Source organism: Mustela putorius, unplaced genomic scaffold (genome assembly GCF_011764305.1).
Source record: "Mustela putorius furo isolate JIRA1106 unplaced genomic scaffold, ASM1176430v1.1 tig00003850_pilon_pilon_pilon, whole genome shotgun sequence".
In the NCBI taxonomy this organism is placed as follows: domain Eukaryota; kingdom Metazoa; phylum Chordata; class Mammalia; order Carnivora; family Mustelidae; genus Mustela; species Mustela putorius.
The window spans coordinates 1,278,413-1,304,305 of record NW_025422002.1 but is presented as its reverse complement, the minus strand read 5'-3'; the positions used below and the strand labels follow the sequence as shown (position 1 = coordinate 1,304,305).

Sequence of the window (25,893 nt, the reverse complement as noted above, 5' to 3'; positions counted from 1 at the left end):
AGATCATGACCTGAGCCAAAATTGAGCCACCCAGGTGCCTTGCAACCTGCAGTGCCTTTGCTGGATGGAAGAGACATTTGCAAAACTTAGGGGTTGCAAAACCATTGAATTTTTTTCTTCAAAAACCAATTTAAAATCACCCATTCAGAATATATGGTGAATTATGAATGACCACAATTTTTAAAAATTTCATGTTCTACTTCACTAACCAGGTGCCCAGCCTAAAGAAGGCCTGAGCTTACAAGCTAATTATGTGAACTCAGGTGCTGGGATGGTCGGATGTATTTTCCCGGTATTCCCAATGGTAGCCGTGGACGTGTGGTGGTAAGCACAGAAGGAGGGTGGCAGGAAAAAGGCAACCTTTCGTGACTTGGAATTAAATAAAATGGCCCTTATTTGCATAGGCTTAGGATACTTATTCAACAAATGTAACAATTTTAAGAGATGACCTAGCTAAATGTCCTTAGTATTTTTTGGAGGTTTTGGAAGCATGCCCTGATTTTTCAGATACAAAAAGTTAACTATATTATTGGGTGAAGCTCTCTAAAACTACATGATCCAGACCTCCTTATAAGCAAAAGGCAAAACGATGAAATAAAAGATAAGCCTCTGAGGAAACTGAAAAGAAATCAGAGCTCATTGCATAACAAGAAGGAGGGGGACAAATGTGATAGCAGAGAGACAGAAACCCCTCCACAATAGGAAGAGGCTGACAACTAAAAACCTCAAGCTCTAAGGATGGCATCTCCCCACCAGCTTAGGTAAGGAGAATGTTGTCATTGTCACCTCCATTCACACTATCACAAACTGACAGAACAATCTAATTATAAATCAATCCCAGTCACAGCCTGAAATCTGTAGAGTGAAGTGCAAATTGCTTCCTCCAGAAGAGTAGTAACAGAATTTTTTTTTAAAGAAATCATTTAAAAATGTGTATCTAGGATTAACTGCTTAACTGAGGCATTATTCTTCACAGAAATGGATGGACAAAGTCAGGAACGGGGGTCAAGTTACTTACAGGCCTTCGGCAAAACACTCCAGCAGCAGGGTATCCCCTTTGAGGATGGTAACTGATGATTCGCTGCCAAGTTCAGGAGGAGGCAACAGCAGTCTGGGGTTCCTCTGCTTGATCGAATTGGCTATAACACAGAAAATAAAAATCACATACTTCTTCCAGACTAAAAGCGTTAAAATCCCATGGCACTAAATCTTCCTCAAAGCATACTGACATACATATACCTAGCTGTACCTATGTATACATATATAGACACATTTTTAATATATCACCACTTAAACAGACTCATTCCTACCATGAAGCATGGGTTGTCCCTCAGATGCATTAACTTAGTGGAGTCCCAAGATGATTGAAACCACATCTTTAAATTCCAGAAGTTCAAGATAATTAGTTCCTTGAAGAAAGCCCTTAAATGTTAACTGATAGTCTGTGATTTTATACTGCATACTTTAATCATACCTGGCCATGTTTGATGGCTGTGTATGTCTTTTTATTTAGTTTAATGTACCTAAGTCTTTGGTAAGATTCTTGTTGTAAGACCGCTCCCCGCTCCCTAGGCCTTACTCCTAGAAATTCTGATTCTGGAAGTCTGTGGCGAAACCCACGCATCCACAAAGTCACCCAGCTCTTTAAGGTGACTCTGTTTACAGTCTTAGCCCCTCAAAGAGAACACTGTTGTAGGGAATGATTATCAAGCACTCTAACTACATATGGAATCATGGAATCATTCCATTTGTCACTTCTCAAGAGTACTTTACAAACACAATGACAAATGAGGATTGCCATTTTCAAAGTAAATTTTAAAAGCATTTCCAAATGTTCACAGAAATTCCCCCCCACCCCATCCAGTGTCAGTGTGATCCGACATGATGTGGAAAGTATAAACAGCTGACATTCAGAGTAAGAGAAATGAAGGGCACTGGTAGCAGTGTTTACATGTGACAGCTTCCTTACACGTGTTTATCGAAAAATAGCTTTTGAACATTCTATGTAATTATATTTCACTGAGTGATACAATATACACTGAGTGATACAATAAACATGACTGGGTTATCAACCTCTATGATAATAAAGATGGGGACATATACTTAATCAGTCCACCGTCAAACTGACGGTGCCCCAAAAGAGCCCTTATTCAGACCTTCCAAGGTGTTGCCAGTGTACCAGATATTTAGACGAAGCCCATGGTTCCGATGGTATAAAGAACATGTGTTGCATTCAAGTAAACGATTCTTCTCATTGTGGAGAACTAGTTTACTACAGAACTCAGGTTTACTCAAGCATCTTCCATAAAACACTAGTTCTAGTAGATGTTCTGTGGGGGCAGGGGGGATGGAATATTTCACAGACAAATGAGTTTGGAAAATGTTGCAGACTGTATCCTATCTCAGAGTTACAATGGACAGTCCCATGTTAAGTATTCTGAGGAGTCTTTTCGAAAAATAACCATTTGACTTTCTTAAATCTAGTATTTCTCTACTTCTATTGATTCTCAACCATTTCTTTTTCCTTTCCACACGTAACAGCTATCAATCAAAATGTCACTAACCATGGCAGACATTTTGGGAGAGGCAAAATAATTAACCCATTAAAAATTATGCACATACATATATGCAAGTGTATGTGTATTTGTCTATATGAATTATATTATATATATATTTACAAAGTGATGAACTTATAAATATCACTATTTTGCACATTTTTAAGGAAGAAGGGGGTTATTAGAAAGCTTTATGCTCAGGGGTTTCCTTTATAAAAATATTAGAATTTTAATATACTCATGAAGATACTAAAGGAAAAATTTATATTCTGAGATGACAGTGAGCTACAAAAGGCAAAAATGCATGCCAACACTCTTCATGTGATTGACTTACCCTTGGAACCAATTTCTGTGGATGAACTTGAGTCATTAGCATGCCTTACTGAAATAAAAAAAAAATGAAAGAAAAAACAAACATAATGGTAGATGCTGATATCAATAATGAATGAAAAGTCATAGTTTTCCTCTTAGAAAGATTACAAAATGAGATATAACCATACTTCACTAGAACATCATTTTTGGGGATATATTCAGTAAAAAAATTATGATGAGCTCAAACTTGAACTACCACAGATGCATCCAGGTCGCGTGGACACAAATTACAGCTCTGGTATAGAGAATGGAGGCTGCCAACAGGGATGTTATAGTGAAGTCCTGGCACAGTGTATCTACATGTAACAATGGAAAAAAACATGAATCAAATTAGACAATGGAATGGTAATGCCAGGTTGCGACTCTACGAGAGCCAATTATTCAGTCAGTGAACTGTCAGGGATTATCTCTGCCCTTTGAATCTTACGGTTCTTTCTCCCACTAATGACTTTTTCCCAACTGGGAACCCAGACTGGCATCGGCAGAATTAAGGAGGGAAGAGAAGCAATTCATATAACTTTGCCAGTTTGGGAAGGACAACAAAGCTGGATGTGATAAAAATTATAATATTCACTCTTTTTATTTTCGACTCTTGTTTTCTTCCACATTTGTGGCCTGCTGGTTATTCAAGATCAGAATGCATCAAAGCCTGAGATTTGCTTCAGAAACCTTGGAATATTGCTGTGTATTTCACCCACTGCCAAGACCAGATCCTGCAGACGTCAAATGAAATATACTTGTACTGTGAATTGAGATTTGATTTTCTGGCTCCGAAAGACAGAGCTACTGTAGATGTGCAGCTGCAGATGTCTCTTTCATCTGGATGAAGTCTCTAGAGTTGAACTAAACAATGGCGGAAAATATCAACCCAGCTTTAACCGGCTTCAGCCAGAATGAAATTACAGGCATATTTGTATTCAGCATTCACGATGGAACGATAAATTATTTGGACTTACAACTGTTAACTGTTAGTTTCATTGGCATTTTCTGCACAATAGTCCTCAATCTTGGAAATGCAGCAAAGCAACAGTAATCATTCCGACTGTCTTTTTCTTCCACATTCGCAAAGTACAGATCTCCCTTTTGACTCATGTATACTCTTTCATCTTGTTCGATGTGTTCTAATTCTGGAAAGAAACATCTTGTCATTAAATAGAGGCAACTATCCTTTATTGTGCCTTATTTCCCTCCTTCATTTTCCTTTCTTTCCTATTGTTTAATTTTGTTTCCTTTTTCATGCTTGCTCTTTCTATTCCTCACAAGTCTAGTCTTACAATAAGAACAGTGAGAGAGAAGTAAAAACAAGCAAACAAACAAACAAACAAACACCTGGGAGCATGTTTTATACAATTATCCAAAGAGGCCCACTGGTGGACAACCAGTCTGTACATTCTACCTCTCTTTACCATCTAAGCCTCTACTTTTGCACTGGCTTATCTGAAACTGGCTTATCTGAAAACTGGTCCAATTGGTCCAAGCAGATCTCCCCAAAAGTTGTGTCTGAGAGCGATATTAATCTGTCTTTCCTGAATACAGTCTGGAATGTTCTAGGGTGACTGGACTCTGGAATGTTTGCCTGTGGCTAAGAATAGTTTCTTTCACTTTCTTCCAAGTACTATAGAAATATTATCATTTTTCTCTAGGGACCACAATGAGAAAACACTTAGGGCAAGTAGTGAAGGTATATGCCAGAAGGACTTTACAAGAAGCTGGAATTTCAACTCAAGTGTTAACACAATTTTTTTCGGCAAATTAAACACTAAGGTTGATACTAATTTTTCTGTGGTCGTATGTAGTAAGTAGAACATTATTAAAATAGAAATATAAAGCTAGCAACACAAACCCAAGCCAACCCCAACTTTGACATGGATATTCCAAAAATAATTAAGTTGTTTGGAATATAAAAAGTATTTTCTTCATAGACATATGTTACCATCTCAGTAGTTTCTCCTCTTTCAGATATGATAAAAATCAAGATAAATATTTAGGGGCTTTCTAGGGTTTTCACATACATTCTTAATAGAATAGTTAAAACTTAGAATACACTATATAGATGGATATATTTTTTTTAAATCTATTTCATTCCATAATGATAATTTTCCCCACATTGATAATCTTAGATTATTTTGAATCTGTGTTTCCCTATGTTATTGGACATGATGCATGAGATTAAAATCCTATGGATGGAACAGAATGTTACTTACCAATATTCATCCAGTAAATGTGTAAAGGCGGGAGGCCTTTGGGGGGGCTGCACGGGAGGACAACTGGATCTCCCTCCTCCACTTCAAGAGGGTCAATTTTTTCTTTTGGGAATTTTGGAACATCTAGTATAAAAAAATCATTGAAGACATTATTTTAACATTAACTTTTAATGTTACAAGAAATATATTAAAACCTTCTTTTTAAGAAATAGAGTATTTTTTTTTTAAGATTTTATTTATTTATTTGACAGAGAGAGATCACAAGTAGACGGAGAGGCAGGCAGAGAGAGAGAGAGGAGGAAGCAGGCTCCCTGCTGAGCAGAGAGCCCAATGCGGGACTCGATCCCAGGACCCTGAGATCATGACCTGAGCCGAAGGTAGCGGCTTAACCCACTGAGCCACCCAGGCGCCCCCAAAATAGAGTATTTTTAACAAATTCAATACCCCAAATCTTGGCTCTTATCTCCCCTGCAGAACAAAATACTGTTAAGAATCTGGGGTGCAATTATATAACTTTAAAAATTCTCCTACATTTTACAAGTGTGGACAACAAATATTTTTGCTATGTGACATGGACTGGCAACAATAGACCTGTGCATGTTTCTCTGCGCAGAGATATAAGTTCTGAGCTACAGGATTCACTAACTTCAAATTCTGATAGATATCATACTTTTTTTCTTCAAACACTATGATTTATTTTCTAGGCAGAGACATATCCTCTGTGTCTGGCTTTATTGTGAAGCCCTTGAATGAGATAGGCAAACATTCTATTCAAAGTGTAACCAAACTAAATTAAAAATTCAAAGACCACATTGGAAAAATGTTACAAATAACAATGAATAGAGAAACATGACCACTTTAAGTTGCTAGGAGAAACTTCCACACTGGAATCACTCCCAGAAAATGAAATTTCAAATGAAATGGAATTGATGTAGGAAAGTAGACTTTGCAATATTTTAACATATTCCTTCTTTCCCATGCTGGAGACACTTTCCTAAAAGAGCAACACAGTTACAATGGGAATAAAAGTCACAACTACGTAGAACTGGCAATCCAACACGAATGTGTGATTATTTTTATGAAATTATTTACAAGATAGTTTTAAGAATGTTCAAAATGTACTCTCCTTGAACACTATACTGATACATTTAGATTTTAATAGGGAACTTTGAATGATAAAATTACTCAGGCTCTTACGAAAAGACAAGGACCTTAAGAAGGTATTTATAATATTGCTGGCTTGATGGAACATATTAGAGGGTGTTCCATCTCTGTATTGCATTCTTAAATGGTGATTCACAAAAGATTATTATTATTCTTGGAAGCCTAAAGATTTACTCATTGATTATAAAGTTCTTCTTGAGAAGCTTTGTGCATTTCCTAGGTATTTGTTCTCTTGCCCGTCAACCCTGACCCCGACTCCTGAGTGGTTGAAGGAATTTGCTGACATTTCTCTTACTGATGCACCAGCTAGTCACAATGAATTGCTTTTTGTCTAAATTCAAGGACCTTTCAAGGCTTAGCACCGCAGGGGCAGTGGGTTATATGCAGCTCCTTTGCCAATTTGGCTAGAGCCATGTGACAATCCTCGATTCCCTGTTGCTCAACTCATTGTAGCAGATTTCTCTTGGCAACGCTGGAGACATATTTGAAATGGCAACTATCTTGGAATCAAGCTTTTGCTCTAGGTAGCATGAAATTTCCCCCAAAAGACAGGAAAGCATGTTGAGGACATCCGTTATGGTAAGATCTTGTAGATAAAATATCAATGCCACCTCTTTGGTAATGTCTTAACTTGGAGAGCAAATGCTATACAAGTCATTTTGTAGAAAGTATACCTAATGCAAGTAATGTGTAGAACCTTACAAAATAATTATATGCCCAAAGCTCCAAATTCAAATCACTTGTTTAGTGTAACTTGCTACAGTTGAAGCCCTGTGTTCTTTGGTATTGAAGTTAATGGTGGTACTGGATAGCTATTGAATTTGTTCATACTCAGATAAAAGGGGCAACAGAGGAAGAGAAACACAGACAATGGAAAGAGCCTGTAATCCTATTTCATAACAAGTGATTTATAACGCCTTAAAGGAATACACAGTTCCCTGGGTGATATCTATTGTAAAGTAGCTAATTAATAAGATATATAAAGGCTTAATTGGAGAGCTGCCCCCTCAGAGTATTCAGAAAAATCTAACAATTCAAACAGATAATACTGCCCATGAAGCACTAGCATCCATGCATTAATTAAATCTAGATTATAAAATTTGAATTCCAAAGATGTAAATATGTAATTCGACTGGCTTCTAAGGCATCAATAATAAAAATAAATAAAATAAAATTTATAAGTCTATCAAACCCTTTATGACATACCATAAATTTTCAGAATAGTTAGAGACCAAAGAAATGAAATGAAATGAAATTCAGGAAACAAGGGAAGAATATTTATATGTTTAATAATTTAAGGTCTGAGAATAGGTATTATAAAAGCATTAATTTGTCAGTATTTTTTTTTTTTTTTGGTCTTCTTCTTTATCTTTGAAACTATTTAGCAAGTCTGATTCCATGTAGAAAGAGAACAATTTTAATGGCCACAGATAAATGTGGAATTTAATTACTGTAACTTAACAGCAGGCATGAATTTTATCTTGATTCAAATAAAGAAATGACTCCATTTAAAAATAACTCCAACCATTGGCTTCAGTTAATAAACATTAACATTGTTGAGTTTGGACAGATAAAATTCTTTTAAAAGTAAGTTGTAGGGGCACCTGTGTGGCTCAGTGGGTTAAAGCCTCTGTCTTCAGCTCAGGTCATGATCCCAGGGTTCTGGGATGGAGCCCTGCATGGGACTCTCCGCTCAGTAGGGAGCCTGCTTCCCCCTCTCTCTCTGCCTGCCTCTCTGCCTGCTTGTGATCTCTGTCTGTCAAATAAATAAAATCTTGGGGAAAAAAGTGAATTTTAAATAATCATTTTTCTTCTGTATAAGGCAACTAACATTGCTTTAACTTGCCAACATATTTTAAATGAGTTCTCCATCAACAGCAAAACAATCATCTAATTACATTTCACTAACAATGGACTTGACCATGAATGATCTTTCCGCCAAGGAATCAGAATCTACTTGTTCATCAGCATCTACCTAAGCAGAAGTTTAAGAATCTTTGGAAATCCCATAATAACCACGTCTAGATGAAGTCAATTTCCTTTATATACAATGTCCCTCCCAGTCTATCTATCAGGAAATCAAGCAATTGATAGCGCCCATCTTTGTTTACTATTCTCCAATAGGCTTGCACAGTTCTTATTCAGTGTTGCAGACAAATTTCTAGTTACAACTCCAGTGGCATAGGTTCCTAAAACCCAGCCAGAATCTAGTAAGAAGAAAAAAAAAAAACCTCTTCTACAAACTAGACAAATGGACAGCAGTCTTCTTACTGGAATTATCAATATAAAGCAAACCAGCAAATGCAAACTTTCTAGGACCTCTACAAGTTCAAATGGTGACAATGAATTTTGAAACTCATCCTTTCAATGCCCTCAACCTAATACACTGAAAAAGTAACATCTTGGTCCTTGAAATACGGATGACTTAAAAAAATATATATTTTGTATTTATAGGATAGTATAAACTGGGTTTGGGCACTAAACCTAACTGGCCATGTAGCTTCAGACCAGTTAGACCAGTATTTTCACCCTTCTGTGCCCCCATTTACTTTTCTCTGGGATCCCAGAGTCCTTTGAAATCATTTCTCTAGGCTCCTCAGAAGTCTCACTAGATTAGGAGTTTCTTAAGGGCAATGATGTTATAAAACTTAAGTTGTATGGTCTTACCACACCAACATGCTTAATAATAAAAGTAATAATGAAATAGCACCAGGATAATTAAACTTAATACAAATTGTGCTAACTAAACCACTTAAATGACAAAGAAACAGGTGACTTAACTACTACGAAGTTATGTGACTCTACAATTTTTTTCCCCTTAAACTCAAGAAGTCACATCAAGTATTCTTACACTCCTGTCTTCCCATGAGTCTGATACTTGATGGCCAAGGTATTTCCAACAAAAAAGTACAATGTATTTCAGCTCATCTAGAGGACGTGTTACATGAATGATAAATGATGCACTGCCGGCATCCAGGTTATACACATAAACCCTGTAGTCAGCTGCTTGGGGCTGGATCCTGGCTTCCTCACTTACAGTGTGATCTGAATCTGTTACTTAATGTGCTTCTGTTTCCTCATTCGAACTGTAATTGACACCTCATTTACTGATTTGCGTCAAAGTTTAAGTAAATCGTTTTATATAAGTCAATTAAATAGCGTGGGGCACTTAAAAAAAATCACTCAATATATGTTGGCTATTAGTCAAGTATTTTCACTCCACACGGGACACCCAGGCACACTGTATGAGAGGAGATGGGCAAAGAGGCATAGAGCTTTCTTCGGCTGTGCCCTCTGATTTTCCCTGTCGCCTACATTGTAACAACTTCGTAATTTTATGCAAATATTTGCAATTAGTTTTACAGAGGAGGTAGGGAGGCGACCAGAGGGTAGAAACGGTATGCATTTCATGTAGAACCTATGGTTTAATGATACTCCCCCACATTACTGGGCAAAACTTCCTATGCCATAGAACTTTATCTACCTTGACTTATCTCTCTATTCACAGGACTAGACTGATGAGCTTTTTGAGCTTCTTACATTTCTATTGAATGTGTTTGGCAAATTGCATACAGTCTGACATGATGATCATGAATGCATTCCGCTGAGCTCACATGCTGTATCATCCCCAAGTCTAGTTTCCATCTATAAAGAAATGTAATTGATTCCCATTTCCTATAGTGTAACCCATTAATCCATTTAGGACTCCTGAGAAATAACACTGCCTTTCAGTCTATGAGCTTGTAATGAGTTCATGCTAAGGAAGGACACCCAATCCAGCCCATTTCATTCTAGTCGTTCACACAATCTGATGGATGAGAGGAAAATCCTCGGTCTTAATTAAACCTGTAAAACTCAAAGTTGCACTCTCAACTTAACAAATTGATCTTCTTTAGTTGGTTTGCATAGATCAGTAAAATAAATAAGCATACGCTACCAGACCCTGCTTTTGCTACCCTACCCCTCCCAAATCTGAGCAGTAAATAGCCAAAGTGTGTCTTAAGGGAATTGTCCTCAGGAATCTGAGGAAGTTATACAAATGTAGAACCCAGCAGACCAGAAATTCTAATTGGTTTCCATTAAAACAGTATATAGAGGATTGCATCTTCAAGCCTGCCATTTCCTAGATTATTTTAATAGGGTGTGGAAATTGCTTTAGTACTCTTATTCATTCTTTTATTCCTTAGTCTATGAAACAATAAATCAGTCACTGGTAATATGCATTCAAGCAGCATCTAGAAGCATGCAAAGAAGGAAGAATAGCATAGCATGACATCTTTTACCATTTCCAAGCATCCCAATTAGTACACATGACAACCAAAAGACGCCCCAAATAGTATATAAATAAATGCTTCAAAAACTCCAGAAAATTTGCATGTGGATTTCTTAACAGCACTATTTGTGATAGCCAAAAGTTGGAAACAATCCAAATGGACATCAACTGGTGAAAGGATAAACAAAAAGTGGTACATCCGTACAATATAATGTTATTCAGCCATAAGAAGGAGCAAACTACTAATATATGCTAAAACGAGAATAAATCATGAAAACACGCTAGGTGGAAAAAGCTAGATGGAAAAAATCATGTATGGTATGACTGCATTTATATGAAATGTTCAGAAAAAAAAATTTACTGAGGCAGAAAGCAGACTAATGACTAACTAGGGCTAGGGGTGGGAAGAGAGACAGGCATAAGGAGTCTTTGGGGGAATGATGAAAATGTTCTAGTATTAGATGATGATGTACTAAAAATTTATTTTAAAAATTCACTCATTTTGCACTCAAAACTGATAAAATTTATGATATATAAATGATGTCCCAAAAGTTGTTTTAAAAAAATCAGAAAGGGGGGTTGGTGCCTGGGTGGCTCAGTTGGGTAAGCATCTGCTTTGGACTTGGGTCATGATCCCAACGTCTTGGGATCAGGCCCCACATTAGGTTCCTTGCTCAGCGGGGAGTTTGCTTCCCCTTCTGCCTCTGCTGCTCCCTCTGCTTATGCTCTCTTGCTCACACACACACACTCTCTCACATAAATACCAAAAATCTTTGAAAAAAAAAAATCATTAAGAGGCCACCTGGGTGGCTCAGTTGGTTAAGCATCTACCTTTGGTTCAGGTCCTGATCTCAGGGTTTGGGGATCAAGCCCATATTGGGCTCCCTGCTCAGCAGAGAGTCTGCTTCTCCCTCTCCCTCTGCCCTTCCCCTCTACTTGTGCTCTCTCTCTTTCTCAAATAAATAAATAAAATCTTTAACAAAACAAAAATAAATTTTTAAAAAGTCAGAAAGAAAAATCACTAGAGGCTGAGACAGAGGAGGGATGATCAGAACAGGCTGATCTGAATGGCAGGCAGTACTGAAATAGCCCACATGGAATCATGCATATCATCATTTTAACTCTGCTGGTGGTTGTCAAAATCAAGGCCAGAAAGAATCTTACCCTCTCTCCTAACTCACTAACCACATTCATAGGATAGAAATTTCTTGAGGACAGTTTTTGTTTTGTTCACTACTAGCTCTCACACTACTAGAAAAGTGGCTGGCACATGAGGGGAGCTTAATAAAGATGTGTTGAATAATTCACTGAGTAACTCTCCCAGCCATATTGTGGAAAATCCATTTAGTTAAATGATTTTTTCCATGTTTGAAAACAGTGCATTGTGTTTGTTTGGTTGGTTTTCCTTTTACTCTTTCGTTCCCTAGCAAACTCAACTGCAGTGTTATTGAAAGCAGAAAACTGAACATGGGGTATAAAGGTTTCTGTTTGTAGAGAGTAATAATGGGATTTTCAGTTACTGCCCACATGTGAAAACTTAGGTGGCTAAAGCCTTTAAGCTTAGTCTAATGAAAACTTGAAGAAACTAGATGAAACTCTAAAATTCAAATCACAAAGTTTCCTTCGATATAGTAGAAGAATTGATTCTCTACACTCTACAGCTTAAGAAAAGAATCAATTGATATAGATTGTAGAAAGCTTTAAATGGACCCTGATTTATAAAACCCCTAAGAATTGGGGTAGCGATCCTATTCAACATAGAAATGATTGCATAAAGCTGTTAGACGATGGAGTAATTTCAGGAGAGACTGGAAATGATGCATCAGAAACCTAATTTATTTTGCTCTTTTCTATAGCAGTGGAAAAACAGGGTAATTATCCACTACATAGCTCACATGTGACTCTCATCTCTTCACTGCAATACTAGCAGATTCAGGCCAGAATTATCCTCACATTGTTCACCCCATCACTTGGTCTGCTTAGATAACGAGAAAAAGTATTTTTTAAAAACTTTTAATTGCAGAATCTTATACTAATATGTGCCATTGGCTTCTCTGCAACAGATCTAGCTACTGCCTTTGCCTTTGTGTATCCATAGCAACCATCATAGTTCAGGTTAGGGATCACGCTGATGCCTTGCCTTCTACAACAGATTTTTAATACCTCTCTCTTGCACACGTATCTTTTTTCAGTTATTTCAATTAATTAGATAGGCAGATTATACGGTTATAGTTAGACTATAATATATAGTTTTATAATATAAACTAAAATATGACTATAGTTATATACTTAGAGACAATATATCTGTCTAGTTTTATGATCACAACTGCAAATATCATGGTAATACTTTATGATCCAGAACTCATGAACATCTATTTTTTTTTTAAGATTTTATTTATTTATTTGAGGGAGAATGAGTGAGAGAGAGCATGAGAGAGGAGAAGGTCAGAGGGAGAAGTAGACTCCCCAAGGAGCTGGGAGCCCGATACGGGACTCGATCCTGGGAGTCCAGGATCATGACCTGAGCCGAAGGCAGTTGCTTAACCAACTGAGCCACCCAGGAGCCCTATATTTTTTAAATATTTTATTTATTTATTTGACAGAGAGATAGAGAGCACAAGTAGGTAGAGTGGCAGGCAGAGGGAGAGAGGGAAGCAGGCTCTCCGCTGACCAGGGAGCCCTACCTGTGGTTCGATCCCAGGACCCTGGAATCATGACCTGAGCTGAAGGCAGCTGCTTAATCGAGTGAGCTATGCAGGCATCCCATGAACATCTCCTATTGAATGTCACTTTAAACCTAAACTCCTGAGGCCAGTTTCCAAGTTTACTGACAGTACTTTGTACATTACTATGCCATAACACTTAACTTAATAACCCAGTATATCTAATTCAGACAAATAAACATGCTACTTATTATTTATGTTCCTATAGGAAAAAAAAAAAAACAAAGAAATACAACTAACACTCTTTTATCCACCACCCATCATACAAAAAAGACCTTTACCTTTCTATCTGCTCCCCCATTCCCTTTGAGGTAGCTATGATCTTGAGTTTTGTTTTAAACATTCTCTTGTTTCTCATTATAATTTTACCACATACAGCCATATCCCTAAATAATATTTTATCCTTACATGTCCTGAACTTAAACATATATGTTTTTTAAAGATTTTATTTATTTGAAAGACAGAGATCACAAGTAGAGAGGCAGGCAGAAAGAGGAAGGGAAATGGGCCCCCGCTGAATGAGAGCCTGATGTGGGACTCCATCCCAGGACTCTGGGATCATGACCTGAGCCGAAGGCAGAGGCTCAACCCAAAGAGCCACCCAGGCACCTCTATGTTGAACTTATATTAATAAAATCATACTGTATGTATTCCAAGATTTGCTTTCATTGTTCAACATATTCCTAAGATGCATCAATTGTCACCGCTGAACAGTATTTTTGTATGACTATACCACAATAAATTTATCCAGTCTTATCATCGGTAGATTCATGTTTTTTCCAGTTTATTCTTAATTCAAGCAATGGTACCACAAATAGTCCCAATGGACATAGAGGAGTGGTACCCACATCCAATGAAGGAAATGGAATAGCAGGGTTACGGGTGAGAGTATCTTCAATTAAGAAGGCAGTGACAAGTATTTTCCACAGACCAGGTACACCTGCATCAGTGGTAGATACGTATTACAGTAGCTGTATATTCCCACATAAAATTTTTACTCTCAAACTTCATAGTATTTCCCAATTTTGTGGGAACAAATGCTTTCATTATTTAGGTTATAGTTAATCTATTTCTGATTACTAATGATGTTGAGCCCATTCTCATTGGCCATTCCAGTCTGAGGTACATGTTTATGTCTTTTAAATTATTTTTTAAATTTTCTTTTAAAATTATTAATTATTTAATAATTATTTAAAATTATTTACAAATACTTAACATTATTTTTAGTTACAGTCATTGGCAATGATTTTTCCCCCTGGGTTATGGTTTATCATTTCACTTTCTTTTTAGGTCTTTTGATAAAAAGGGGTTCTAAAAATCAAATCCTTAGTGATTTCCTCACAGAACTACAATAAGTCCTACTTAAGAAAACATCCCTATCCTAAAATCATAACTACATGGCCCCAATCATTTTCTAATTTTTTTAAATATATTTTCCCTTTCAAAGTGTAGGCTTTAATACACCTGGAATGGATTTTTATATAATGTGAGATAAGACTCCAAATAAACATGTCCCTACATGGACAATCCGTTGTTCCACCGCACTAAATTAGGAAGGAAGGGAGGGAGGGAATCCACGCTAGTTTTCACGGTGCTTTCACATGTGCAAGGGTTTGTTTGTGGGTTCTCTGTGCTGTTCCATCTAACTAATCCTATTCAAAGCCATACTGGCTTAATCACTAAAGTTTTACATTGAGCCTTGTTATGTGATAAAGTCAAGCTCTCTTGACTTGCTCTTATTCTTCAAGCATTTCTACCAAATTCTGCCCTTGCCCTTTACTCCTCAAATATATTGTGAATCACTTGGTCACATTCCATAAACATAACAAAACAAACTAGAGATTTTGGATTTCAATTATTCTACATATGAAGTCATGAAGAGTTGACATTTTAGTTTTACTAACTCTTCAAATCCATGAAAAAGGTCTATTTTTTCTATTTATCTAGATCTTTTGAAAAATTGTTTTTAATAATTGTGCATACTTTTCAACTCTAAAGGTTTCACACCTCCTTGCTGGATTTATGTTCTGCTTCTGTATTATTTTATCCCTTCAATTTCTTTTGAGTTTATTCTGTTAACTTAAATCAGCTCATGCATTTTCATCTTAAAACTACATTACCTAAAAAGCTTACATTATTCATTTTCATTATTTTCTTATTTTCTAAGATTCGTATCTAGGATGAAAAACATCACATGTTCATTAGATGGACCTTATCCTTGGGTTCTTTAAAATCTTCCACAAGCTTACTGATGTTTTCTCTGCTTAAGCTACCAAAAAATGAAACACATATGTTAATATCGCACATTATTATGAGCTATTATGAGATATCCCATTCCACTTATAATCTATTTCTGTTTCATATATTTTAAATTATATATGCCTTGTAAAATAATCTTCAGGAAGCCTTTAAAAAATAAGTTCTGTTTTGACTGATAATTCAGCCATTCTACTTTGTTTTGAATAGCATTTATCTGGAACATCTTTTCCATCTTTCAGTTTCAACAATTCTGTATTCTTATGACTTAGATGTGTTATGCAATAAACAATTTATACCTTTCTTAAAAACAGCAACAACAACAAAAAACTTGAAGCATTTAATCTATTTACTTTCATCTTCAATTACAGGGATTTATTTATATAGTTTTTTCTTTCATTTTCACACAATTCTTACCTTTTTATTTTTTTCCCTCAAAAATAGTCTGTTAATCATTCATATTTTACTCTATACTTTATAATTGCTTTATAAATCTGAAAATGCATAATTTACTTGTAAGACTCTAAATTTGATCTTCTCTCCTCTAGAATTATAGGACTTTAGAATAATTTAAATCCAGTCATCTGTCTCAATTTTTAGGATAAGGTACACATGCTTTTCAGTATTTGTGTTTCTGAAGTTTGTATACATTCTGACCAACCCCTACTGACCCCAGGATAAAGGGTAAATTTTAGGATAAGGTACACATGCTTTTCAGTATTTGTGTTTCTGAGGTTTGTATACATTCTGACCCACCCCTAATGACCCCCAGGATAAAGGATCCATATCCATATGACTCTGAAACCCTTCAGTATCTACAAGTCTTCAAGAAGAGATTGCCAAAAAGAAGCTGTCCACAGTTTCCTACATAAGAATTTACTCTACAAAGATTTTGGTTAGAATCATGTGATGTTGGATACCTTAAGATTAGGGAAAACAAGATACCAAAAGTGGAAGCTGGTCACCAGTGATCTCATGCTGCACAGGCAAAATACGGTAATGAAGAAGTCATTTAACCTTCATCACAGTTATGGATAAATAACACCCTTAACAGTAAAGTAGTTTAGGTTTTCCATGATTATTATTTATGGAAAACATCATTAATATATATCAATTGCTCGTTCTCTAATGGGCATTCATTACTGAAGCTAAGCAGGATGGTAGGATCTACCTCTGAGTACAAACTATGAGTAGAAAGTGCCTGTACAATTTCTTGTAGGAAGTAATTCTTCATGCTTTCTGCCCCAGACTTTTTGACCAAGGTGGCGTAAGTTTCACATGATATAGCCACAGGATAATGCCATCTCCATTAGCATGTACCTCCAGCAGATTTCACTGAGAATGAATGCCTTGAAGAGCTCTGAGGCCCACAGCCAACTGCATAATCAGGAAATAAACACAGGGGCCTGGAGAATACCTGTTACTGCAGTATAATTAAGCCACATCCAACCAATGTATTTAACTTAATTCTCATCCCATGAGGCAAAGCAGACACTATTTTTCCTCCCAGGTTAGATATAAGAATACTGAATCACGAATTTATATTGCTTTCAAAGATCATCCACTTCTGGGACGCCCACGTGGTTCAACTGAGCGTCCAGCTCCTGGTTTCGGCTCCGGTCACAACCTCAGCATCATGAGGCTGAGCCCCAAGTCAGGCTCCACACTCAGTGCAGAGTCTGCTTGAGATTTTTCTCCCTCTGCCCTACTCTCTCTCTAAAACAAATAAGTGTTTTTTTTTTTTAATCACCCACTTTAAGTATCAAGACCTAGAGGATAGTTTCACTTAGAAATAAAATATAGGTTTATTTGGGGAATGTGAGTATGGGATAACTGGGTGATGGACATTAAGGAAGGCTCAGGATATAATGAGTACTGGGTATTATATAAGACTGATCAATCACTGAACTCTACTTCTGAAACTAATAACACACTAATAATATGTTAGTCGATTATATTTAAATCTTAAAAAGGATAAAAGAAATATAGGACATATATAAGTTGGTAATTAAATTAAGAATGTGTCATTATTTTACTCAACATTAAAAAGTTTGTAAAATGAAACCTCCATTGTAACACTTACTTGGAACTATAAATTCTATTTCTTCTGACATAGCAACTCCCAGTTTATTAGAAGCAAAGCAACGGTATTTCCCTTGGAAGTGAGATACGTGCCCCTCATTTGGGATCTTAAAGGTTCCTGAGTTGTTAGATACAATTATCCGAGAGTCAGAGAGATCAAAAGGCTTGTCATCCTTAGTCCACGTAAATCTGTAAGATAAAACTAAATAAATAATCCTGAAAAATCAAAACATATTTCTTAAAGTAGTGAGAAACAAATACATAGCAATGATAAAACCAAAACATTTTATGGTAAAAAAATTTTTTTTGATTGACTGTATAACAGAATACCAAAAAATTCTCAGAAGAGTCTGAGAAATTTTACAAGTTGCTATATACTGAATGTTTATGTCTCCCCCAAATTCGTATGTTGAAGCCCAATCCCTGATGTAACAGTGTCTAGAGGTAGAGGATTGGGCAAGTGATGGTCATGAAGGTGGAGTTCTCATGGATGGGATTAGCACCCTTAAGAAGGAGAACCCAGAGAGCATTTTTGCTTTCTTCGGCCACGTGAGGTTAAAACATGAAAACAGCTGTCTATAACCAACCAAGTGGGTCCTCATCAGACACCAAATCGGTAAGGCCTTGATCTTGGTCTGCCCAGTCCCCAGAACCATGTGACAAATGTACATTTGTTGTTTAAACCACCCAGTCTGTGCCATTTTTATTATAGCATGCTGAACTAAGACCAACCCATAAAAAAGCTATAACAACTAAGAAAACAAAAACTGCAGACAGGTTTTGTTCTGTTCTTTTTAAAGTTACTATTTTTTAAATTTTTTCATTTGGAAAGGTATTTCACTAACACTTTGAAGACTGCTTTTTTTTTAAATTTTTTATTTTTATAAAACATATATTTTTATCCCCAGGGGTACAGGTCTGTGAATCACCAGGTTTACACACTTCACAGCACTTTGAAGACTACTTAATCCAAAAACATATAATATGTCATCATATGTGTTATGTGAAGAGTTCACTCAAAATTAAAAAAAAAAAACAAAAAAAAACAAGTACCATTAAATGTGGTCACATTTCCTATCTAGATTTTTAGACATATTAGTAACATATTTGAGACCACAAAAATATAAAGGTTTGAAAACTGAGTTTTTCTGATTATTACAATGCTACTAAAGACAGTTTCTATGACAATATTATTTCCTGTCATATGATTACTACTGAAGTTACTTAACAATTTGCATTTTTCCCCTTTTATAAACAAACCGTGGTAAACAACCTTAACATCATTTATTTTTTGGCACTTATCCAAATATTTCATGAGACCAATCTCTTAAAAGTAAGAACGACAGACCAATAACATAAGAAAATTTTTATAGCTGTTGATAAATGTTGCAGAATTGTATTCCAGAAAAAAAAATACACTGTTAAATTCTCACCCCAGTGTGGAACCATGTTATTTCTGTGGATGAGGTTATAAAAAGTTTTTTAAAAAGTTATTAATCTAATAATGACTTTCCAAGTTGATTTTATTCAACATTTCATATGTGAATTATCCATGCAAATTGTGGAATGTTTCAGGACACCATTTTCTTACACTAAACTATCTGATTATTCTTTCACCAGGAATAACAAACCTTTGTGAGACACAGTTTTTTTTTTTTTAGGAGCATATCTGCCTTCTTCCCAATTCCAGTTCTTTTATGTCTTCTCTCTATGTGTGTTTTATGTTTTACCGGCTTTACTTACAAAGAACACAAAGAATCTATTTTTTAAATTCCAGTATGTTGAATGGGATCACTTCACCTATACAGAATTAAACATTTCCACTTGGAAATATGTTACATGTTTTCATTCATTGAAATCTTCTTTCCTCATCCTAGGCAAAACCTTATAGACACTGCCCCCAATTTAAATCCCACATAGTTCTTGTTACATAGTATTTGATATTGTTTTTGTCGATGTTGCTACCACTAACTGTTAAGACTGACGGATTTTTTTTTCCTTTTGCTATTGTGATGGGATTTTTCCTTCTTGTTTCCCAATTGTTTTCTAACTGCCTTATATGCAAATCTAATTAAACTTTTTAAAATTTATCTTTAATTTTTAAATCAACTTACAATTAACCACTTCAGTGTAGCCCTTTGTATTTATAAAAGCTTGTTTTTACCCAGCAAATAGATAGAATAACAAATTCCATGATAATAATAATAATATTATTATTATTATTAATATTATTTAATATTATTATATTATAACATTTAATATTATTTAATATTATTATAATATAATAATATTAAATAATATTATTAAATAATATTATTTGATAATATCATTAAATAATATTAAATATTTAAATATTGTTATTTAATATTATTAAATAATAATATTTTCTCATATGTATAGATTTTATTTTCTTGCATTATTGTATTAGACAAGGTTCTAGGAAAATAAGTAAGAGTGTTACCAGAAGACATTCTATTCTTATTACTGAATTTATTATAAATGCTAGTGGTATTTCATAATTAAATTCATACTGGTTATAGACCTAATAAACAAATTTGATCATTAATCATTTCTGACGATTGTAGGGTATTATCTTCTGATATATAACTCAATTCATTACTATTTATCATAATATTGACTGATCCATATTAATCCAGCCATAATGATTGACTAAATTCTTCTTCATATAATTCTATCCACATTTACATATACTAATTGAATATATTCCATTTGGTAAACTATAGATAATAATGATAATTTAAAACATTAATGATTCATTAAGAATGATTTTTAAGGGGCGCCTGGGTGGCTCAGTGGTTTGGGCTGCTGCCTTCGGCTCGGGTCATGATCTCAGGGTCCTGGGATCGAGCCCCGCATTGGGCTCCCTGCTCCGCAGGAAGCCTGCTTGCCTCTCTCTCTCTCTCTCTCTCTCTCTGCCTACCTCTCTGCCTACTTGTGATCTGTCTGTCAAATAAATAAATAAAATCTTTAAAAAAAAAAAAGAATGATTTTTAAAATATCAAATTATCAGGTAATAATAATGTTAGTCACAATACAACTTCAAATAATAAATTTTCCTTAAATATGTGTCTTAGTATATGGAAGAGAATCACACAAATCAGTAGAAGTATGTAGCTTTGTTGCCCATTTTAGAATCATCTACATTAAAATATAAAATTCTCCCTACAGCTTCTCCCTCTTCACTCCCAACATACACACTTTCTTTCTCCCTTCCAAAGTGTGGGAGGCATTTTGAAAAAACTTCATCACTGATTATGATCACCTACACAAACAATTAATTAATAAAACACTAGATAAAATATACAATGCAGTTAGCATTCAGATGACTAAATATTTCTATGATAACTTAAAAAATATCAAGTAACAGCCTACTCACTGAATAAAATATGTGTCACATTAAAAAAAGTATGTGTCACATTTAAAGACATGCAATAGTAAATATGTACAGAATGTCATTTATCAATGTGTTAACTTTCAGGGGCACCTGGGTGGCTCAGTGGGTTGAGCCCCTGCCTTTGGCTCAGGTCCTGATCTCAGGGTCCTGGGATCAAGCCCCGCATTGGGCTCTCTTCCTCTCTCTCTGCTTGCCTCTCTGACTACTTGTAATCTATCTCTCTGTCAAATAAATAAATAAAATCTTTTAAAAAAATGTATTAACTTTCAGCTTAACAAATGCTACCTTTCACAAAGCAGAATAAAGGATCTTCTGGATTTTGGCTACCTTGTTCACCTGTAAGGAATTATCAACTATTTCCATGAAATACATATTCCATATCATTACATATATATTCCATATCATTACAACTAAAACCTACGTTAAATATTTAACATAAGGCAATTTATTTTATGGTAAAAATGATTTCGACTTGCAGAAGAACATACGTAAACCAAACTTTATTTTCATAAACATAGCTAGTATTTTTTTTTTTTTGGCAACTCTTAACTTTAATCATGTGTAGTTTTAGAGTTCAACAAGCTTATGATGGTCAGAATACAAAGAAATTTAAAAAGAGATTATATACATATAAACAATTATTTCATTTGCAAGTATACTCACATTGGTTCCGGATTTCCTTTAGCTTCACATTCGATTTGAAAATATTCATCAAAGGGAAAGGCAACTTGCACTTTTGATTGTTTTATGATTGTTGGAACCTGTTGAACTAAATATCAAAATATGTATATGAAGATCATGGTCTTCAAATATTAGGTCAGCTGAATTTAGCTATAACAAAAATACTTGAAATCCTATACTGATAAGAGAACTATAAAAAAAATGTGAAGTACAGAACAAATCTGATTTCCTCATTGAAAAATATATTTTATTAGTTAATTGAGGTTTGCTCTTGGGTCATTTTTTTTTTAATTCCAGTGTAGTCAACATAGTATAATATTAGTTTCAAGTATACAATACAGTGATTCAACAATTCTACACATTACTCAGTGTTCATAGTGATAAGTATACTCTTAACTTCCTTTATCTGTTTCACCCATCCCCGCCCACCCACTGCCCATCTGGTAACCATCCCTTTGTTCTCTATGGTTAAGAGTCTGTTTTTTGGTTTGTATATTTTTTTCTTTGTTCATTTGTTTTCCTTTTTAAATTCTGGAATTTAAGAAGAAAAACATATGGTATTTGTTTTTCTCTGATTGATTTCACTTAGCCTATACCCTCTAGATCTATCCATGTCACTGCAAATGGCAAGGTTACATTCTTTTCTGGATGAATTTATATATATATATATATATATATATCACTTCTTCATTCACCTATCAATGGACACTTTAGGTACTTCCAGAATCTGGCTACTGTAAATGATGCCTCAATAAACACAGGGGTGCATATATCTTTGCAAATTAATGTTTGTGCTTTCTTTGGGTAGATACCCAGTAGTGGAATTGCTAGATCATATGGTAATCCTATTTTTAACTTTTTTGAGGAATCTCCATACTGTTTTCTACAGTGGCTATACAAGGCTGCATTCCCACCAACAGTGTATAAAGATTTCTTTTTCTCCACATCCAACACTTGTTGTTTCTTGTGTTTTGGATTTTTAGCCATTCTGAGAGGTATGAGGTGATATCACATTGTGGTTTTTAATTTGTTGATGATTAGTGATGCTGCATATCTTTTCATTTATCTGTTGGTCATCTCTAAGTCTTTGGAGAAATGCCTGTTCAAGTCTTCTGCCCATTTTTAACTGGATTATGCAAAATGTATTTAATTTTAAAGGACATACTTCACTGATACCGTTTCATTTCATGTTGCCAAAAGTATTCATTTTATTTAAACCCAGATAAAGAAACAAATTTGTAGAGCAGAACAAAAATTGCCATATCGTTACAACTTTAAAATCTCTATTTTTAAATTACTGATATTTACTCTATGTTGATATGTGCATATATATTTTTATTTAATTCAGTCATTTTGACAGTTTTTTTTTAATTTAATGTCTTAGTTTCCTAAGACATTATAATTATTTTACCACTTTTCCATTATTTATTCTCATTGTTTTGTGATCATTTCTTGGATAATTTTCTTATTATTGGACATTTGATTTTTCTTTCTTTTTTCTCTTTCCAGGTAACATGTACTTCTATAGGCATTTAAATTTTTCAAGCATATTAAGTTTTTCCTTTATTGAATTAATGACTTATGATAAATTTCTAAATAGTAGTTACACAAATAGTATTTACTCTGGATAAATGATAATATCATTTCACAAGAGGATATTAACTATAAACAACACATGAGTATACAGTTTCTAACATCCCTGCCACAAATGAACACCAACCTAAAAATGATAAAAATACTTTGCTAATTATTACAAAGGAAATTATAACATCCTCATTCTATTTTTATTTCTACTTATTGCTTTTATTAATAAATGCTTTTCCCTAAGCTTGTTTATTGTTTGTCATTCCCCATTTATAAATTATCCTCTCAGTATTACTGGGGGCTTGGGGTTAGTTTCTTCCCCTTAGAATTTAGCAGCAATCATCAGCAATAAAAATAAACAATGGTATTTTTAAATGGATTCTACATATTCAAATATCTCCTCATCTTGCGATAAACTTTTTTAGTGTCTCAAAGTTAAATAACCTTCAACACAAACTTAAAAAGTAGGCAGGTGACTTTGTTTCTCACTAAGTGAAGCAGCTGGATGAGAATTATGTTCATAAAATAAGTGTACTAATGCTGAAGATACGGACATGGTTAGGTTTTGAAGAGGGACACAGATGATAGGTAAAGATCTACTGTCTGTGAGCACTCAATAGTTTTCAAACTGATGCATTACCATTTTAGTATTCTTACAACCTCTAGTAAGGAAAGGGACAGCACTGAATTCATAAGGAAGTATAAGCAATTCAGCAGTAGGAAGCTGATTTCAGCAAATATGTTTTGAGAAAAGCAATTTGCAGAAATGCACTGAGCCTGATTAGGTAAGTAATATTCCACAGTGGAGTTACAAATAGAGCCCTAAACCCAGTTACACCGAGCCAGACCATAAACCACTGTATTTTCTCACTTGTAAAGTTAGGAATTCGAGCTAAATTGTTCTCAGACTTTTTGGTCTCAGGATCTCTCTACATTCTAAAAAACTAGAGGAAGTCCCAAAGGGCATTTGTTCATTTGATTTTTATCTAACAATATTTACCTAATTAGAAATTAAAACTGAGAAAACTTTTAAAATTTTATTATTAATCCATTTTAAATAATCCATTTTAAATAATCTTTTTTTGTTTGTTTTTGTTTTTTATTTATTTAAATAATCTTATATGTTAAAATAATTACCTATTTTATCAAGAACATGAAATATAATGAGAACAGTGGCATTGTTTTTACATTTCGCAAATCTCTTTAATATCTTCAGAGAAGGCAGCTGGATTCTCACATCTACTTCTACATACAATCTGTCACAAAAGTTGTTCTGCTTAACTATATGAAGAAAATCCAGCTCTATACAGATAGGTACTTGAATACTTCATCATCCTTTCTGATGATTGTGGACATGCTTCTTAAATAGTACACCAAAACTCATTATGTGGTAGTTTCTCAAACATTGACTACAATATAGAATCTGAAATCATATCAATGAACTTTTCATATTCTATTATACTAACATGTTTTACCCATGATTTTTTTTAAGATTTTTTTTTTCAGTAACTCTATGCCTAATGTGGGGCTCAAACTTACAACCCCAAGATCAAGAGTTGCATGTTCTACCCACTGAGCCAGCTAAGTGCCCCATCCATGGCATCTTTTTCACCTAGGTAGAATTTTGTAACATTATGCAATAATCACTTAGAAAAAAAAAAATACTGTTTCATGGACCCTGAGATGTCCATGGATCATTTTAAGCATTGATGGCCAGCCTAGAATAATAACTGAAAGCTATTTTTCCAATTCTAAAAAAAATTTTTGGTTTAATGAATCTGATCATTGAGCTTTACTAGTTTAGGTACATAGGCCCAAGTTCAGTCCTTATCCATCGGATATTCATAAACATTTTAACAACATGCAAAAAAAAAATCATACCTTCATGGACATTTACCTTGTTTCTGATTGCTACCGCTTCTAAGTAGAACAAGTCTTGAGCTTATTGCAAATTCATATTATTTAAATTTTATTACAGTTATAAAAGGTGAGGGATGATGTACAATAGTAACAGTCCCTAAGATACCAGCTAATAACTTGTGAACCACTTTTTTATTAGAACATAATTCTTCCTTAAATTTGCTAAGGTTGTAAAGTCTCAGCAATAATGAATTACTCAGGGAATGGAACTAATAACCTTTGAGTGTTTATAAGAATATATATTCTACATTATAAATCCTTTCCTCCATAATTAGGCCAATTACAGATATACCAGACTCGTTGACATTCACACTGGATACCTGTCTTAGTTGCATTTACTAGTGAGTGCTCTGGAGCACTGAAATGAATGGTTAATAATATTCAGTTCCTCTGAAAACATCATTAATATTTTATAACAATTGTTGTCCAAGGACATTACAGAATGAAAATGCATAAGTAACTGAGAAAACAACCAGAATAAAAAAAAATGTGTGTTACGGATTAATATAAACTTTTAAATTTTTTACTACTGATGAACTAAATGAGAAAAGAAGGAAAGGAAATGTATATTCTAAGGGAACATGATCAGGAATCTGAATCAGGAATCCCAGTGCATCTTTGTTGCTACCAGGGAAAAAAATGTAAGATTATTAGCCTCCTTCTC

At 34.7% G+C, this 25,893-nt stretch overlaps 1 protein-coding gene across 13 annotated transcripts in view; it reads right to left on the bottom strand.

Moving 5' to 3' along the window:
• Positions 1-25,893, bottom strand: part of CHL1 (cell adhesion molecule L1 like) — a 217,834-nt gene that overhangs the window by 63,480 nt on the left and 128,461 nt on the right. For 12 of the 13 annotated variants that reach the window (XM_004738384.3, XM_013053834.2, XM_004738382.3 and 9 more), the window contains 6 exons: positions 21,708-21,813; positions 17,631-17,818; positions 5,132-5,254; positions 3,884-4,054; positions 2,890-2,937; positions 1,019-1,139 (listed from right to left, as the gene is read on the bottom strand). In XM_004738384.3, coding sequence (XP_004738441.1) covers positions 1,019-1,139; positions 2,890-2,937; positions 3,884-4,054; positions 5,132-5,254; positions 17,631-17,818; positions 21,708-21,813 — 757 coding nt within the window. The remainder of the gene's footprint in view (positions 1-1,018; positions 1,140-2,889; positions 2,938-3,883; positions 4,055-5,131; positions 5,255-17,630; positions 17,819-21,707; positions 21,814-25,893) is intronic. The other variant, XM_013053884.2, reaches the window with a different exon arrangement.